This window comes from Malus domestica, chromosome 16 (genome assembly GCF_042453785.1).
Source record: "Malus domestica chromosome 16, GDT2T_hap1".
NCBI lineage: Eukaryota > Viridiplantae > Streptophyta > Magnoliopsida > Rosales > Rosaceae > Malus > Malus domestica.
In genome coordinates this window covers 5,074,936-5,091,607 of record NC_091676.1, presented here as the reverse complement: position 1 = coordinate 5,091,607, position 16,672 = coordinate 5,074,936, and the positions used below count along the sequence as shown (strand labels likewise).

At 36.1% G+C, this 16,672-nt stretch overlaps 2 protein-coding genes across 2 annotated transcripts; both read left to right on the top strand.

Moving 5' to 3' along the window:
• The first annotated feature begins 80 nt into the window (after nt 1-80).
• Nucleotides 81-10,065, top strand: LOC103431914 (origin of replication complex subunit 6-like). The gene is made up of 10 exons (XM_070815808.1): nt 81-303; nt 388-434; nt 534-641; nt 742-822; nt 8,621-8,732; nt 8,835-8,897; nt 8,993-9,080; nt 9,179-9,229; nt 9,595-9,691; nt 9,786-10,065. Exons 1-8 carry the CDS (start codon nt 106-108, stop codon nt 9,226-9,228), a joined length of 747 nt encoding a protein of 248 aa, XP_070671909.1. The 5' UTR covers nt 81-105; the 3' UTR covers nt 9,229; nt 9,595-9,691; nt 9,786-10,065.
• A 2,443-nt stretch (nt 10,066-12,508) lies between these two features.
• On the top strand, nt 12,509-15,459 carry LOC103431850 (sphinganine C4-monooxygenase 1-like). Its single transcript, XM_008370020.4, has 2 exons — nt 12,509-13,297; nt 14,624-15,459. The coding sequence occupies exons 1-2, from the start codon at nt 13,076-13,078 to the stop codon at nt 15,173-15,175; spliced, it is 774 nt and encodes a 257-aa protein (XP_008368242.3). The 5' UTR covers nt 12,509-13,075; the 3' UTR covers nt 15,176-15,459.
• The last annotated feature ends 1,213 nt before the right edge of the window (nt 15,460-16,672 follow it).

The following is a 16,672-nucleotide window of genomic DNA, read 5'->3' as shown; positions in this document are numbered from 1 at the left end:
AGAGGAGACAAAGATTTGAACTAACGTGCATACTATATGAAAATTTAAAGCGATTAAGCGCGAAAACCAGCAAATTTACTTCCTGCCATCTTCGAGTGTGCTCAAATGGCAATACCTCCTCTCTCAGTCTCTCTCTCTCCCCAAAACCCACCAATCAGCCGGAGAGATTCCATCTCAGAAGAAATGGATCTCTCCGACATAGAAAGGAAGCTCGACCTCTACGACTCCAAGGACGTCATCCGACCAGCCGCCGAGCTCCGCGGTCTCCGCGACATCCAGTTCGACTCCTCCATAATCGGTGTCGTAAGCTTCTCTCAAAATCCATATATCTCTTATCTGATCAATTTTCCCAACTGGGTATTTATCAAATTTGATTCTAATTTTCAGGGCGAGGTTTGCAAAGCTGTGATTTGCTTAGAAATCGCCGCCACAAGGTAATCGAGCTTTTGATTTTGCAATCCCTTCCTTTTTCAGATTCATACTGGGGTTTTAACTTTACGCTTGTGATTGTTTTGGATTGAATTGATTTGTAGATCCGGGCTCCTATTCGATAGGAAAAAGGCGATAACGTTGAGTGGGATGTCTGAAAAGGCTTACACCAGATGCTACAATTCGATGCAGAACGGTCTCGGTTCAAGCGGGTTTTCCATTTCTCATTTGGTTCTTCTGATTTCGACGCCCTTTTTCGGTTTTGTGGATACTGATTACTGGATTGGATTGTGTGTGGTGGTGGTGGTGTAGGAACAAGCTGGATGTTGGAGAACTGGCAATTCAGTTTGGGTGTGTTCGGATCATTCCCTTTGTACAGAAGGCCTTGTCTCTGTAAGATGCGATTTCAATATTTTTTCGGTTTTTAATGAATACTTTTCATACGCTTACAAGGCCTTGTCTCTGTAAGATGCGATTTCAATCTTTTTTCGGTTTTTAATGAATACTTTTCATACGCTTGCTTCATGGAACTGCATGTCACTTGCTAAATGTTCAACAAAACGCTTCTGAGAGCATCAAGTTCTGTTTATTTGTTGGGATGGCTTGGTGTGTTGTTAAAAGAGAGGGGCATTTATCTTTATCTTTTTTCCTTTAATCCCCTCCTTTTTCTTATTCCTTTTTTGTTTTCTCCGTTTCCTTCTTCCTTCTGTGCGAACAAACAGCATATCTTTCTATTTGCCTATTTACCGACAACATCAGCCTTGTTTTTTTCTTTTTTCCCGCGGGTGTACGGTTGTGTACAGATCCAGATGCAGCTGTGAGACTACACAATTTCAGACTTTTTCCTTACAAACGATCAATTCCAATTAACAAATCTAAAACGAAAACAAAAATAGCGGAAGATGACTAAAACAAAACTGATACAAACAAATTGGCAGCCATCAACAGCAGATTAAATCTCGAAGGATCCAATCTGCTCTGATACCAAGTTGAATATTCGAGTGCGCAATGAACAAGACTAACAAAATTGAAAAAATATTATTAAAAAAACAAGAATGCCGAAACGGTTACAAAACCTTAAGAGGCTACATCGTGACTGACTTTTTTCTCAAACTAAATTACAAGCAATATTTATAGAGAACTAAACCTAAGAAATCCTTATTCGGATGGGCTAAGTCCAATTCCTAAACTAACAAAGAAAATCCAAATACTAAAATAAACACAAATACTAATATTTTCCAACAACATCTAGCATACAACACACACGCCATGGGTGTACAACTATGATGCATGGACACGGGAGAAGACTAACGTATCCCGTATTTGATACACGGGGATACGGATACGCAAGATGATACGTGCGGATACGTATCCAAGTCAACAGATATGTTGTTGACTGATGGGATATGTGCATCTTACTGTTGAGATACGAGTATCATACTTTTTGGATACGTTTTAAACTGTAATAAGAGGATATGTGCATCTTACTGTTGAGATACGAGTATCATACTTTTTGGATACATTTTAAACTGTAATAAGAGGATAATCACAAAAAAAATTCAAGATAATTACTCTTAATCCGCACAGAATCGTGATAGTTGATAGTTGATTGAGATTAGCTGAACCGAAACGATTATGTGACCAAAAATCGAAACGATTTTGTGCATAAAATTCAGATCTACTTGTTTTTCCTCACTGGAACATCAGAACCGTCTTCGGCATCTGCTCCTGTCGTCTCCGTTTGCTACTGCTGCATCATATCTTATGCATCTGTTGCGTTTCGGATTCCATGCTTTCTTGAAGCTTTCTTTTCTTTTTGTTAGATTTAATGATTACAGTCGCCTTTTGCTTTTATGAAACCAAACGAAAAGCTTTTTTTGCTTTTTTGTTTTTGCATATTATAATAATATTATGGTTATTGGTGAACAGTACCGTGTGTTTTTCGTTAAAACTCCTTAGAATAATTTAGATTATAATATATTTATATATGTTTTATGTTGCTTTGTTGATCTCTTAGAATAAATTTGACTTGTAACTTTTTATGCGACTACTTTGGATTGATTCTTAAGATTTACATGTTGATAATTTAGGAAAAAAGCTAGTTCGAGAATGAGAGACTCTTTCTTTTTATTTTTTAAGTCATTTGGATGTTCTTTTTAGTTTTTCAAGTTTGAAGACTAATTTAGTTGTTTAGTGGATTCTCTTTTTAAATGTTTGAAGTTTATCGAAATAAATTTAAACTTGAATAGTATATTTGAATGCTTATTTTATAATATTTAGATATATTTATTTATTTATATTATTTTTAATTGCCGTATCCTTGCCGTATCGTATCTTCATTTTTAGAAATTTGACGTATCCCTGTGTCGTGTCGTGTTGTATCGTATCCCTATCCGTGTCTGTGTCCATGCATCACATGTGTACAACTATGTTTGCCATGGAAGGATTTCTGGATTTCTTCGATGCCTCTCCTTCAGCCAAGCCTTTGCATTTAATGAATTTTTGGATTGCGGAGTTTGACAGCATGAAGCATATAGACCGTTAGCAGCTATAGATTTATTTTTCAAAGCATTTTGGATAGGAAAATTAACGGATGGTAGAAGTAAAACTGAAATTGAAAAACGCCGAGGGTAAACAGAGGTACAGTTGAAACCACACCATTTGTATAATTTTTTTCCTAAAAAAAAAAATAGGAAATTAGGGTCATATGGCTTCCGCCAGCACACTGCACACACGCCATGAGAAGAAATTTAATGACTATTGTCTGTTGCTAAAAGAGAGGGAAGGTAGAATGTAATGGTATAAATCTGTTCTCATAATATGAAACTAATATTCTCAATGTGTTTGAATTCTCTTCTTTTCATTGTCATTATTTGGCTTCCTTCTTTCATTGTTTGTTCATTATACAACTGTTTTACTTACCAGTAAAATCCAACTCATATAGTTTGATGTTACAGATATGAATTCCAGGAATTAGTTAAACAATTTATAATCTAATCAAATTAACAAGAAAAACATATGTTCCCATGCATGCAGAAACTCAGTGGAGATAAAACTACATTTGCAAATGAGGCAGAGCACCGATGAAGTGATTATGGTGCATGTGTTGTGTGGTCTAATATAGGAAGTACATTAGTTGTAGGAGTGATAATGTGACTTATTGCATGTAAATTTATAATCAAATTTGAAATATATTGTACATTTATTTTGGAGACCGATATATCATTGTTTGATTTCAGTCTTTTGTTTTTACCTTTTCAAATAGTTGGTCTGCTTCTCTATATTTTCACATTGCCTCCACGCAAAAGGTCAGTTTTCTTTTTTTTTCATTAAAATGTTCTTAGATTGTGGTTATGTGTGTTTGGTTTTTTGCTATTGTATCTTTTGAAGTTTTTGGGAGCAGTCTCTCCATAAATGGGGGTAAGGTTAGCCGACATTCACCTCTCCCAAATCCTGCGTAAAGCGGGAGCCTTGTGCATTGGGTACGTATCTTTTGAAGTTTGCTTGTTTGTATACTTGTTTGCATCTGGTTTTGCTTGCTTGGTCTATAGGTGGCTTGGTTGTATTTTCCCCCTTCCTTTTTATCAGTTTATTGCTTAGCAATGTTATTCACCTCTCCCAGACCTTGCGTAAAGCGGGAGCCTTGTGCATTGGGTACGACCTTTTAATGTTAACTTGTAACTGCAATACGCAAAAAAAAACTAGGACTAGCAAGAGACAGCGGATGATACAAGAAAGACATATGTTAATTTGTGTGTTTAAAGAGAATATTTACGATCCTTATAAGTTCTTTTCCCTTTAACTTTTCCTTCAAGTGTTTAGTGTTGCCTTGTTGAAAAGCAGCTGCAGTGAAAATATGAGGCCGTTTCTTCTGTGTGTGTGTGTTTTTTTTTTTTTTTTTTTAATTTCTAATTTCGAATGATTGTTTATTTTTTATGGTACTCTCTCTCTCGATCTAATTTAACCCATATGCGCGCACACAATCACAATAAGTTTGGGTTCTGGTTTAGATATTTATATTTTGGGATATTAGAAGTTGTATTTTCTTTAGATTAATCCTAGAGCAGGTACTATGTGGGTTTTTTTTTTAAATTTATTTACTTATTTTAATTTTGCTTTTTAAGTTTGAGTTCTGGTTTTTAATACTTATATTCCTTGGAAATAAACTTAAGGGCAGGCAGTTCTGGCCCTTGGGGGTCGATTCTTTACTCTCACACTCACGAAACTCCATGGCCGACGTTGAGGTTGCATGAGAATGAGGCTAAGTAAATTCTATGTCAATCAACATAGCATTTGGGGAGTTCTGGGTCGAAACTTTTAATTTTTGCCTCATTCTCATGCTAGTTTATAAACAGCAAGTACTCAACTCGGTCGCTCATTTCTCATGCAAGTACTCAACTCGATCCCTCATTCCCTCATTCTCTCTTTCTTCTCCCAGCTGCCGTACTCAACTCGATCCCTCATTTCTCACTCTCCTTTCTTCTCCCAGCTGCGAATTTTGGAGCACAGCCATGGCGGACGTTGAAAATCAAAACCCTCTTCGAAATCCACCTCCGTATTCGCAACATCTAACGGAGACTTTGAACATCCTCTTGGCCTTAGCTGCCATTCTGACTGCCCTCGGGATGAATCCAAGCCACTTTGTCAAACCTCCTTACTACAGTCTCTCTCTCGTCGTTATGGCAGCTCTCTCTGTTGTCTGGTTTGGACTTTTTGTGCTCTCCGCCAGACTTCCATACCGCTTCATTATCTGGGTAGGGCTAGCCTTAGTGTGGGCTATCTACTGGATAATTCTGCATGGCATCCTTGCACCCCAATTTTTTAATCCAATGGCTTATTCTTTCAATCTTGTTCTGGCTGTCATATTGTTGTTTAACCTAAGATTTCAAAATATCTGGGAGCATGCGATCCAAGTCATAGCTGGCAACTGCGGATTTTGGAACTATGTCACGAGAAACTACTAATGTTCAGGTAATGTATCTGTTCATTTTTTTTTAGATGTAATGTATCTGTTCATACTTATTACTAAAAACATAATTTTAACCTATGAAATTTAATTTTCTCCACAATAAACCCGACTTAAGTTTTTTACTCAAATAAAATTCATTGACTAGATTTCACATTAACAAATATTTAGATTCCGAGAAAAGTTAAAAATTCATTAAACAGACCCTATGAAACATGTATTATAGAGTTTTTGGGTGAATTTTGATTCAAATATTTTTTTTCAATTGTTTTAGCAATTGAATTTTTTTTACCGTTAGATTTGATATCGATCTCAGCCGTTGGATTTACTGTATTTAAAATTTTAAAATTACCCAAATTTTAGGTTTGAACTCACATTTTATTTTAGACCCAACAAGGATTTGATTAGTTTAAAACCCAAGTTTAAAACCTAAGTGATTTATGCTTTCTTCTTATAATTATTTTATAGAAAAATCATTTAATTAAATCATGTTCATCTATATTTCTGGCCTCAAAATTATTTATACAAATATTACACATGTATACAAATTTCCACAAAAAAATAAAAAATAAAAAACACCGAATAATACCCGTACACCACACGTGTTCCATATTTTACTATGATTTGCGTATATATAATATAGGAGCGGTTGATGTTGCTCAAACACAAAATCCACTGAAAATGTTACAAATGCTACAATTGGCAACAACGAATTAGACAAATTACAGCTAAACCAATGTTTTTTAGTTACTTATCTCTTTTGTTTTTCGTATGAGTACCTTATTAATAATTGTTTTTAATTATTTTTTCTTTCAATGTTCTTTCCAGATCAGTAGAAAAATAGAAAGAGAGCGGTAGACCATACTTTTGTTTGGTCCATGAACAAAATCACTCGGAAGAAAGGAATTTCACTGCTCCGTATACTTTGTTTTTAATATTTGTGTAACGTTTGCTGAGTATTTGTGTTACCGTAGATTATTCCGTTTTTGTTAAATATAGAATATCATTCTATAATAAATAAAAAATCATCACGTATTATAATCCACTCGTACTTAAACGTTTGTTTTTATTAAAATCTGCCTCACCTAAAAAAAAATAAAAAAATTAATTAAAATAATTTGAAAACTTTGAGTTTTTATTATATGGACAAAATAAAAGGTAAAATAAATAGTAATATGATTTACTTTTTAATGTTAAAATATAATTTTTTGTTAAAATAAAAAGTAACGGGAACTTTTTATTAAAATTCTCAAAAAGAAATTAGCCTCTCTAATTTTGTGACACTTGTCTACTCACTTAACCTAACTTGACACTATTAAGTGTTTCGATTTGAATTTCGTGGAAAAAAAAAAAAAAGAAAAAAGAAAAAAGTCTCTGTTATCAACCTCACGCTGCCGTCTCCATCCCCAAACTGCCGCATTTCAAACCCAGAAAAGAAAAGCCAATCTCCCATCCCACCACCACAATCTCCAAATTCCGGCGAACAGATAACTCTGCAAAATCCTCTGCACTAAAAAAGGACTGTTCTACTAAATCCTCTCCCAAATTTCAATGAAACCGATGGCGAACGCGAGCGCGACTTCGAAGTCTTCACCTCCCTTTTCCTCTTCGCGTTCTCCATGGTTTCTTCTTTGAACGCTCGAATGTCTGCAACTGCAAGCGATTTCAACTAGGATTTGCAGCGATCCGTTCATCATTTTCAGGTGGGTCACCGCCGCGATGCCTGATTCAAGAAGTTCAGGTTCGAAAACGGTGCTCTCGCTGAATCAATTTCATCGATTTTGTTCCCAATCTTGTAAATTTGTTAATTTTTGATTGAATGATTGGGTTTGGAATCATTATCCTCTGCAAATTTGTAAATTTATTTTATCTATTACATTCGCACTCTTGTAAACCACGGAGAGGCCACTCGGAGGTGTTCCATTTCAATCCAACAATGCCCCTCCCTTTGTTATACCCTAGGGTTCGCTGTTTGTAGTCAATACCTTTTTTTCGATAATTTCAGTATAAATATATCGAATTTTAGTAGTCAATGCCTTTTTTTTTTCACATTTAAAATTGTAGAGGTTCAAATCTTTAGCTAAGGTAAAGAATTGTTCAAATGAGTCATTTGAGACATACGTCCCAGTTATAAAGCAATAGGTGCCACTACTGTAAAGAGAAAATTGTAGCAATAATCCTTGAACGTTAACCTAATTAGAGGAATGATCCCTTAATTAAAAATTTATGATCATTAGTCCTTTAACTCATAAAAACAATCATGGTCTTTCTCAGCAACTCCTCACGTGCTATGCATGTAAAGCTGAATCAAGGGGTAAATATGAAAAATCAAATGAGAACATTGCAGCAAATTAGCAATGATCCCTCAATTTTAATCCAAATGGAGAAATGGTCCATCAACTTTAATCAAATTGAAGCAATGTCCCTCAACTTTAACTCAATTTTAGCAATAATTCTTCTAACATGACTCATTTTGATGGAAGTTTTGACGGAGTTGAAGAAAATGACCATAGCTGCACGTTTTGATGAGTGAATGGATCATTGATTACAAATTTTTAATTTAAAGACCAATGCTCCAATTGTGTTAAAGTTGAGCATGTTTCAATGGTCTCAACACATTATTAGGTAAATTTGTCTCTTTTTCCTCTCCGGTCACACCATATTTTTTATTTTCTTAATTACATTAGGTCAGTTGGCTAGACCAGCATGTATACCCTGTTTGCCCAAAACATTCTTAATCACCTTGTTTAATTCTTCAGGAGTTGGGATTCTATCAAGTCCATTTGCACTTTCTGAAGGAGGGTTGCTGAGCTTGATTTCTTTTCCAGTTGGCGCTTCTTTGTTGGTATACCGGGTTGCTTCTACAACGATGCATGGACGGGAATCCGCGGATCAAGAGTTATCCCGATATTGGAGAAGTTGCTTATGGACAGAAAGGAAGACCCACCATCTCCATTTTTCATGTACCTTGAGCCGTATTTGGTAGCTGTTGAGTTTCTAATACTAGAAGGTGACAACTTAAACCAGTTGTTCCCAAGCATGGGGTTCAACAATGCAGGCTTCAAAGTTGGAGGCAAACAATGCTTTGTTTTGTTCGCTGCCCTTGTAATTCTGCCAACTACAAAATGCTCGACAAAATGCTTCTGAGAGCATCAGGTTCTGTTTATTTGTTAGGATGGCTTGGTTCTAAGTGTAGAATATTATTATTATACCGTTATGTTTCAGTTACAAGACTCGGTTTCTTGCATCGTTGCCAGCTTCTCGGAGGGCAAGTGCTGCTTTCACTCGACCCGTGTTCATTGCTGTGGCATTCTATTTGTGTGGGAAAAAACACAAGGTATCCCCATGGTTCATCTCTCACGCTTGATTTTGTGGGCAGAAACAGATTTCCTCCGTACAACTTTTACTAATTACAGTGTCATACCTAATATGTTTGCAGTTAAAGGTAGACAAGCTTAAGTTGATTGAGCTTTGCGGTGCATCTGAAACTGAATTCTCTTCCGTAAGATGCAGCCTTTCCTACTATGCAATAGTCCCTTTTGTTGTCAACTACATTTTTTGTTCTAGGCTTATCATATTTGTGAGCTTCTTCTGCAGGTTTCGACTTCCTTGAAAGACTTGTGCTTTGATGTTTGTGGAACTGAAAAGGAAAAGAAGGATCCCAAGGATGTGAAAGGGAACGGAGGTAGATATCTGTTGCTGAACTTATTTTAACTTCTCCATGGTGCATAACTTCTAGATATTTTGCCATCATTATTCATTAACTTGTCGATTGGTGCCCAGAGCTCCTAGATGTTTTGCCGGAGAAAAGGAAACTTGAGGGTGGGAACTGAGGTACTAATAACCTAATTTGAATTGCTACATTGGTTCCTAGCTGAGGCGAAGGTATTGGTTGTGATTGCCTCTTTATAATGCACACAAACAGCAGACTTGCATGTTTCGTCTCCACACCCTGTTATCATGCTGTTTTTGTTCTGTCCATCTGCCACATTTGATATGGCTATCACCATCCATTTCATTTGCTACCTTGAGGTCAAACACACTTTAGAGTGGACTCTGCCTGTACAGCATGACGGAACAAATGATATAGCCTTTCATCTTTATGTTCTTGATCAGTCTCATCTTAACAACCTCTAGAGTCAGCCACCCTAGAAATGAAAACTACAGAATGTAACTGTTTGATGCCCTTGAACTTGCAGCCTTCAAGTTACAAACGGCACAAAAAGATCGAAAAGCATGCCTACGAGGGTTGGAAAACATCAGTTCTCATATCTTATAAAGAAACCAAGGCAAAAGGTTTGAATGCATTTCCTTTCAGATTGTTTCACTCTGTACCAATCATGCACATTGAGATGGAAAAACCCAACTGATATGTGTTTGCTTTTCTCAGTTCTTTGCAAGCGGACCAGACAAACTAGCCTAAACCTTCTGAAGGATGTACATGTACACGCATCCGAAACTCAGAACTTGGAGGCTGTGTAGGACGATACATGTTTTCCTTCTTGTGCCATACAATCCAGAACGTCAAGCAAAGCATTGAAACGGTAAACGAATTATTGAAGTTTTGATTGCAAACTCATCAGACATCGATATGGAGATCGAGTGAAATGTATCAATACAAAGTTTCAAATTTCAGCTTTGAATACAAGCAAAGTTCATGTTTTTTGGTAGGGGATGGCCATTGCTCATGAAGTATTTGGGTTGATTTATCGAATGAGACAAATAGTGGCGGAGTCAAAATTTTAACTGAGAAGGGGTCCAAAGGTCTCATCCTAAAATGTTTCCTTGATCCAAGAAAAATAAAGATATGCATTGTCTTAAGCTACCGACCGCCATCGTTTAGATTTGGTACGACGTTCTTGTCATCCTCTTCCTCAACTCAACTCCCAAAAGTCATTTTAAGTGGAAGAATGAAGGAAGCTCTCTCGCCTACTTCCTCTGTCTTCCTCTTCTAATCACCTAAATCCCTCAAAATTCACGGTGATGCTGGTTAACAACATAACAGCCACCAACCTGACTTCAAACCTAGTGAAAGAAATAAGGTAAAGATTCTAGTTGGGTCCCTAATACCTTGAAAATCTTCGAAAATCAAAGGCATAATTCTATTTTTTTTTGCTTTAAGAAAATATCAGAGTAGGCCTGAAACCATTCTGATTCTTACACGGCCATGCCCCTAGAGACCAAAATGGTGTCTAGCGAAAGAAAAAATTCAGTATGGTAGAGGGTCCAGTGGTTCCAACCTCTCACCCCATACTCTTTCACAAACTCCCTTTGTTGTTTGGTTAATTTGAGTCATCGTGATAATGTGACAAACTTCTTATTAGACATTCTTTGAGCATTCCGAGGGAGTGAGGGACTCTATATGGAGCTGGAAAAGTAGTGGATATAGTCCATTTTAGAGATCTGAGGAATATTTGGGGTTTTATAAAGGAATCTCTCCCAACGAGAGGCTATACTTTCGGGCATTATATGTGGCTATATATATTTATTTATGTAGTAATTTGATTAAGCGATGATTTTGGAACTATATCACGGGAAACTACTAATGTTCGGGTAATGTATCTGTTCATACATTTCTTACTAAAAACATAATTTTAACCAATGAAATTTAATTTTCTCCACAATAAACCTGACCTAAGTTTTTTACTCGAATAAAATTCATTGACTAGATTCCACATTAGCAAATATTTAGATTCCAAGAAAAGTTAAAAATTCATTAAACGGACCCTATGAAACATGTATTATAGAGTTTTTGGGTGAATTTTTTATTCAAATATTTTTTTTTCAATTGTTTTAGCAGTTGGATTTTTTTTACCGTCAGATTTGATCGTTTTCGATCTCAACAGTTGGATTTATTGTATTTAAATTTTTAAAATTACCCAAATTTTAGGTTTTCTTAAGTTGATTTGTGGACGTGCTATCTTAACTTTTTTTATATGAACCCTTCAACCTAAAAAGTTCAAATTGTGACAAAGTTAGATTTCATTACTTATGAATCGTTCGTTGGATTAGATTCTCTTATCTCAAACTCATCCGTTGAAAGAAACAAACCCTCACTTCGCTCTCTGAAATAATTTGATTTTCACGTATAACACAACAATTTACCTAACACCAATTGGTAAATTAGTATCATACAATTTTGAAAAAAAAATATTTGAAAATTTCACCCATCAATGCCCATAAATGTGAAATCAATTTGAAATTTTAATTCATATGGAATTGAAAACAATCATTAATTATTCATATTGCAAGAAAAAAATAATAATAAAAAAGAGTATAAGTGTATTCGTAAGTGAAAGGAGAGTAATAAAATTTTGCTCACATAAGTTGCTACTTTTTTTGTGAGACCCACTGTTTTTTAGGGCTAGATGCATCCCGATTTTATGCTACTAAAAAAAGGAAGTAGCTAGCCCCCAGTGATGTATCTAGCTTCATTTTTCAGCTCATTGATGATGAAATTTCTCGTTAAGGCTGAAAATATGGTAGTCTCACGAATGATAAAACCCCCCATTAGGATGCTCTTACAAGTTAAACCATGTAACGTCCCAACTAACGCATACGTTCATCTCGTGTACTCGTGTTATTGACATTTTTTTCTTCCACCGTGCTATTGACATATTTGGTAATTGGTGTCCTTATTGTTTCTTTGACCATATGTTGATGTCATAATTTGCAAAATCTCCAAAATGCCTTCCAAGGAGTACAAGCTGACACGTCGTCCCCAATGGCACTCTGGACTTTCCACCCTCCCGCGTTGATTTGTGGGCTTTGAAACGGGAGAAAATTCCTCCACTCATTTTTCAGTCAAACCCGGCATCCTTTTTTAGTCCGTCCCACAGTAAATTAATGCAAAACCCTTCCATTACAAGACCGGATCATGATAATTTTTAAATTACGTCTGTTCATGTTATATTGTATGATTAAAAATTATTTTAAATATTTTTATTTAAAAATTAACTATCATATACAAGACCGGATCATGATAATTTTTAAATTACGTCTGTTCATGTTATATTGTATGATTAAAAATTATTTTAAATATTTTTATTTAAAAATTAACTATATAATATATGATAGACATATATAATTTAAAATTTTCTAAAATCCTGACAAAGAAGATGGAATCCGCGTTCTCATTCATTACAAAGAATGATACCCTCCAACGAATCAAAAGCTCCTACCAAATAGCAGGACCCACGAAACTCCCAATCCGTGGAGTCCACGTAGCGAGCTCACATGACCAAACATGGAATCACAAATACCAGAACAAGCACCTCCACAGAGATACGCCATAGTTTGGATGAATGGTATTTCTGGGTCTCTCTCTCTCCACTCTTTCTCTCTCCTCCCGCACATTGATTCCAACGAGCCTGCTGTTGAATTTAAATAAAAAATCAAAACTTGACCCACCTTTTTCTTCAATGATTTTTTATATAAATGTTTGTCCCCAATATTTTTAAGTTAAAAAAACTTGATTGCATTTCCAACCGAGGTCAATAATAGTGGAAAATTCCTATTTTGGTTTAGGGTAAGGATCACTTTCTCTAATTTAGGATTTTTGCGAATTTGGGGATAAATTCGAAACGAATCGATACTTCTCATGCGAATTTCGATTTGTGGGTTGCTTTCTTCTTCTTGATAGTCGGGGTTTTTTTTTTGAATTCTTCCAAAAATCAAAAAATGGGAATCGAGGTTTCCGATGAGCTGTTGGGAACTTTCGTCCCGGTTTTGATTTATTGGGCGTATTCGGGGATTTACGTGCTGCTGGATTCGTTCGAGAAGTACCGTTTGCACACCAAGAAGGACGAGGACGAGAAGAATTCGGTCTCCAAGCGAACGGTGGTCAAAGGGGTTCTTCTGCAGCAGACGGTTCAGGCTATTGTTGCTATTATCCTGTTCACGGTAACTACTTCAATTTCCCTTACCTTTCCCTTTTCTTTGAGGTTAAAATTTGGTTAATTTCGCATTCTCAGAAGGAAAGAATTAAACTTTGATCAGGTTATGAATTGGGAAAGCTTAGTTTTTTTGTGGGTAATTAATATTGTTTGGTTTGTTGGGGTTGGGGGTGTCAAAATCTGGTTAATTCTCCTTTTTGGGGATACAATTCTGTAATTTGGTTTTGCATAAAAATTTCTCTTGTTTCCTTTCTGGGTTGTGTTAATTGTGTGGTAATTGTAGCAAACAGGCTGCTAAGCCGGCAACCTAGTTGCATAATACCTTGAACTTTTCATATCGTTTTCTTTTACGTGGTTAGGAAAGTAGTTGGAAATGTGATGATTGCAGGAGTTCCTGCTTCTTTTGGTTGGTTTGCCTAATACAATATCAGACGCGTAATATTTGTCCTCGTCGTGTTTTATGCTTTTAGTGATCCTTAGCTTATCGAATGAACTAAACTTTACGTTTTGGTGACCTTATCCTCTTCCATTATATTGTTTTTTGTGATCTGTATGACATATCTTATGATCTAAGTTTAATCGTCGAAGACATTTGAGATTTCAAGGGATGGAATTGTGTGTTTACGCAAGCTTCTTTCATTTTGTTGTTAGCATATGAGGAAATCGTAACATTAATATAGAAAATTTGGCTTCTTCGGTCCGTTTAGGACAAGTGAACCAGAACTAGTCTAGCTGTGGCCACCTTCAGTCAGTTTGGATATCTGCTTTGTGAAAGTATTACTTTGTAGAGCTTCTAGCTCTTGAAATATATTCACTCAACTAATCAATGTATGTCATAAAGTAGTGCAAACTTTTAAAAAAGGATGGTGAATGATTGAATATCATTAGGTGGCGAACATTAGGTCTCTTGTCCACCTTACTGGATTTCCTTTATTGTCGATCTATGAATAACACGAAACAATTTGATAATTGCTGCCATCCAAGATTCATTTCTTCCCTTATGATAACCATTTTTAGGGAGTAAAACCAGAATCTTCACTATGCATTGTAAATGTAGCTTTGTACACAAGTCCTTGTTAGAGTTACTTTTTCTTAAAGTCCTAATTGATACATGAAAGACTGTCATTACTATAGTTCTTCCTCATTTATGCCGGGATAATGCCATGGTAGTTTTGTTTTTTTTGCAAAAAGAGTGTTTTTTCGGTAGCACCCTGCCATCAGTTATTTTCCATTTCCTGACCCCTGCTTCAGACCTGATGCATCATCTGCGGTATGCTCATATTTGTTTGCTGATTTTTACTCACGTAGCTTATGACTTCTTTTTAATTGACAGGTGACAGGAAATGATGATGGGGATGAAGGTACAAGATCTTCTTTCATTGATCTAGCAAGACAGTTTGTTACCGCGATGGTGGTTTTGGATACCTGGCAATACTTTATGCATAGATATATGCACCACAATAAGTTCTTATACAAACATATCCATTCCCAACATCACCGACTTGTTGTACCCTATGCATTTGGAGCTCTGTACAATCATCCTGTGGAGGGACTTCTCCTTGATACAGTTGGTGGGGCCTTATCTTTTCTCCTCTCTGGTATGTCTCCTAGAACCTCCATATTCTTCTTCTCCTTTGCTACCATCAAAACAGTAGACGATCATTGTGGATTGTGGCTTCCGGGGAACCTCTTCCATGCATTGTTCAGAAATAATAGTGCTTACCACGACATCCACCACCAGCTCTATGGAACCAAGTATAACTTCTCCCAGCCATTCTTTGTTATGTGGGATAGAATACTTGGTACGTACATGCCTTACTCATTAGAGAAGAGAGCAGGTGGGGGCTTTGAAGTGCGGCCTACGAAAGTCGAGAAGGAGAACTGATTCGTACATGAGGAAACACGAATCTATATTTGATTGTACCGGTGTTTGTTGTTTTTCTTTCTTAGGAAACCACACTGCCTAAATATTGTGTATATACATATACGGTGTTGTGCCTTACTCTTTTATTTTCCTTTTTGGATGAGTTTTAAAACTTAGTTGTGGAATCAGGAGTTCATGTATTAAGATAATTTCCGACGTTAGCTCCGGTGGTTTCATTCCTCCACCGGATTCTGTCATTGTGAACTACATTTGCTTTTGGATTGAGGATCTGTTGTGGGGGTCTACTTGCTCATGTAGTCTAAATTTTCACTATATTGTTTTCAAATTTCTGTTCATGCTGGAATTATCAACTTTCTTGTGGTGTCATATTGTCCGAACTCCGTTTAATAAAGACATGGCCTCGTTTGGCATTCCTTACTAAACACCGGATAGGACTACTTAATACGAATCAGGTGTCTGGTGCTACTACATATTAAATAGCCACTGGTTAATTTAACAGGGCCTGCCCACTTCGCTCAAAAACCTCTGTATTATTTAGGCGGGTTCTCAAAAATGCTAAAATGTAATTTCATCGTTCTTTCCCTTTCTCTTGCGATCTGCTTGTGCGGCCAGCTTCTTCTCCAACTGAAAGTATTCCTTGTCGATTGATTTCACAAATTCTTATCACTGCCTTTTGGGTTTTCTTCATCGTCGTCATCAAGAACTTGGTCTTTTTAACTGCAGACTCCTTCAAAGCTCTGATTTTTGGATAAAAAGTTGCTTCATTCATGGGTATTTGAGCTTTCTGCCCTTCTGGGTTCTAATTAAAGTGAATCTTCATCTAATTTGACATGGGTTTTCTTTGGTTTTACCATTTTTTTGAGCTTTTAATCTGGGCCTTGGAAGAGCAGTATGAGAAATTGAGAGGTGGAGTTTTGTTGGATTGCAAGGTTCATCATGCTGGATCAAAGATGCTTATCTGATATGCCTATCCCAAAATTTGGTTGGTGTATGATTAATTCGTTTTTTTTTCTTTTCCTTCTGTTTTTCTTTAGTTTTTCCTTTTTCCATTTAACATAGGTTATTATGTGCAAAGTTACTAAAATTATTTTGGTTTGAAGCAATTTTTCTCCTTTCTTTTTTCTTTTTCATTCGTCATCAAAGTTTCAAAAATAATAATATTTTGAAGAAAATAATATTTGTTTGAAGAAAATAATATTTGTTTGAAGTGTTCCTATTATGTACAGTGGCAGTATAAATAATACTGTTATTAGTCCGATTTGCATCAAACATCCTATTAATTTAGTCAGTTGACTATTTATCCTATTCGACTAAAATAGTCTCCGAGCTACCAAATGAGGCCCATGTGTATAGGAAATAGTTGTACCGGTTACAAGTTAACCAGAACTCACTGTTGTGCCGAACTGATCGCTCTCTACATTATCAAACTCTACCATACCTTTCTTGCTGATAATTTGGAAAGGGTTAGTTTAGAATGTCGACTTAGGAGCGAGGACC

Excerpts from the sequence above, each read along its gene's own strand:
- LOC103431914 (XM_070815808.1), top strand. The coding sequence starts at position 106 with ATGGCAATACCTCCTCTCTCAGTCTCTCTCTCTCCCCAAAACCCACCA. Across the intron at positions 8,733-8,834 it reads TGTGTGGGAAAAAACACAAG|TTAAAGGTAGACAAGCTTAA; the intron begins GTATCCCCATGG and ends ATATGTTTGCAG. Across the intron at positions 9,081-9,178 it reads GGATGTGAAAGGGAACGGAG|AGCTCCTAGATGTTTTGCCG; the intron begins GTAGATATCTGT and ends ATTGGTGCCCAG.
- LOC103431850 (XM_008370020.4), top strand. The coding sequence starts at position 13,076 with ATGGGAATCGAGGTTTCCGATGAGCTGTTGGGAACTTTCGTCCCGGTT. Across the intron at positions 13,298-14,623 it reads TTGCTATTATCCTGTTCACG|GTGACAGGAAATGATGATGG; the intron begins GTAACTACTTCA and ends TTTAATTGACAG.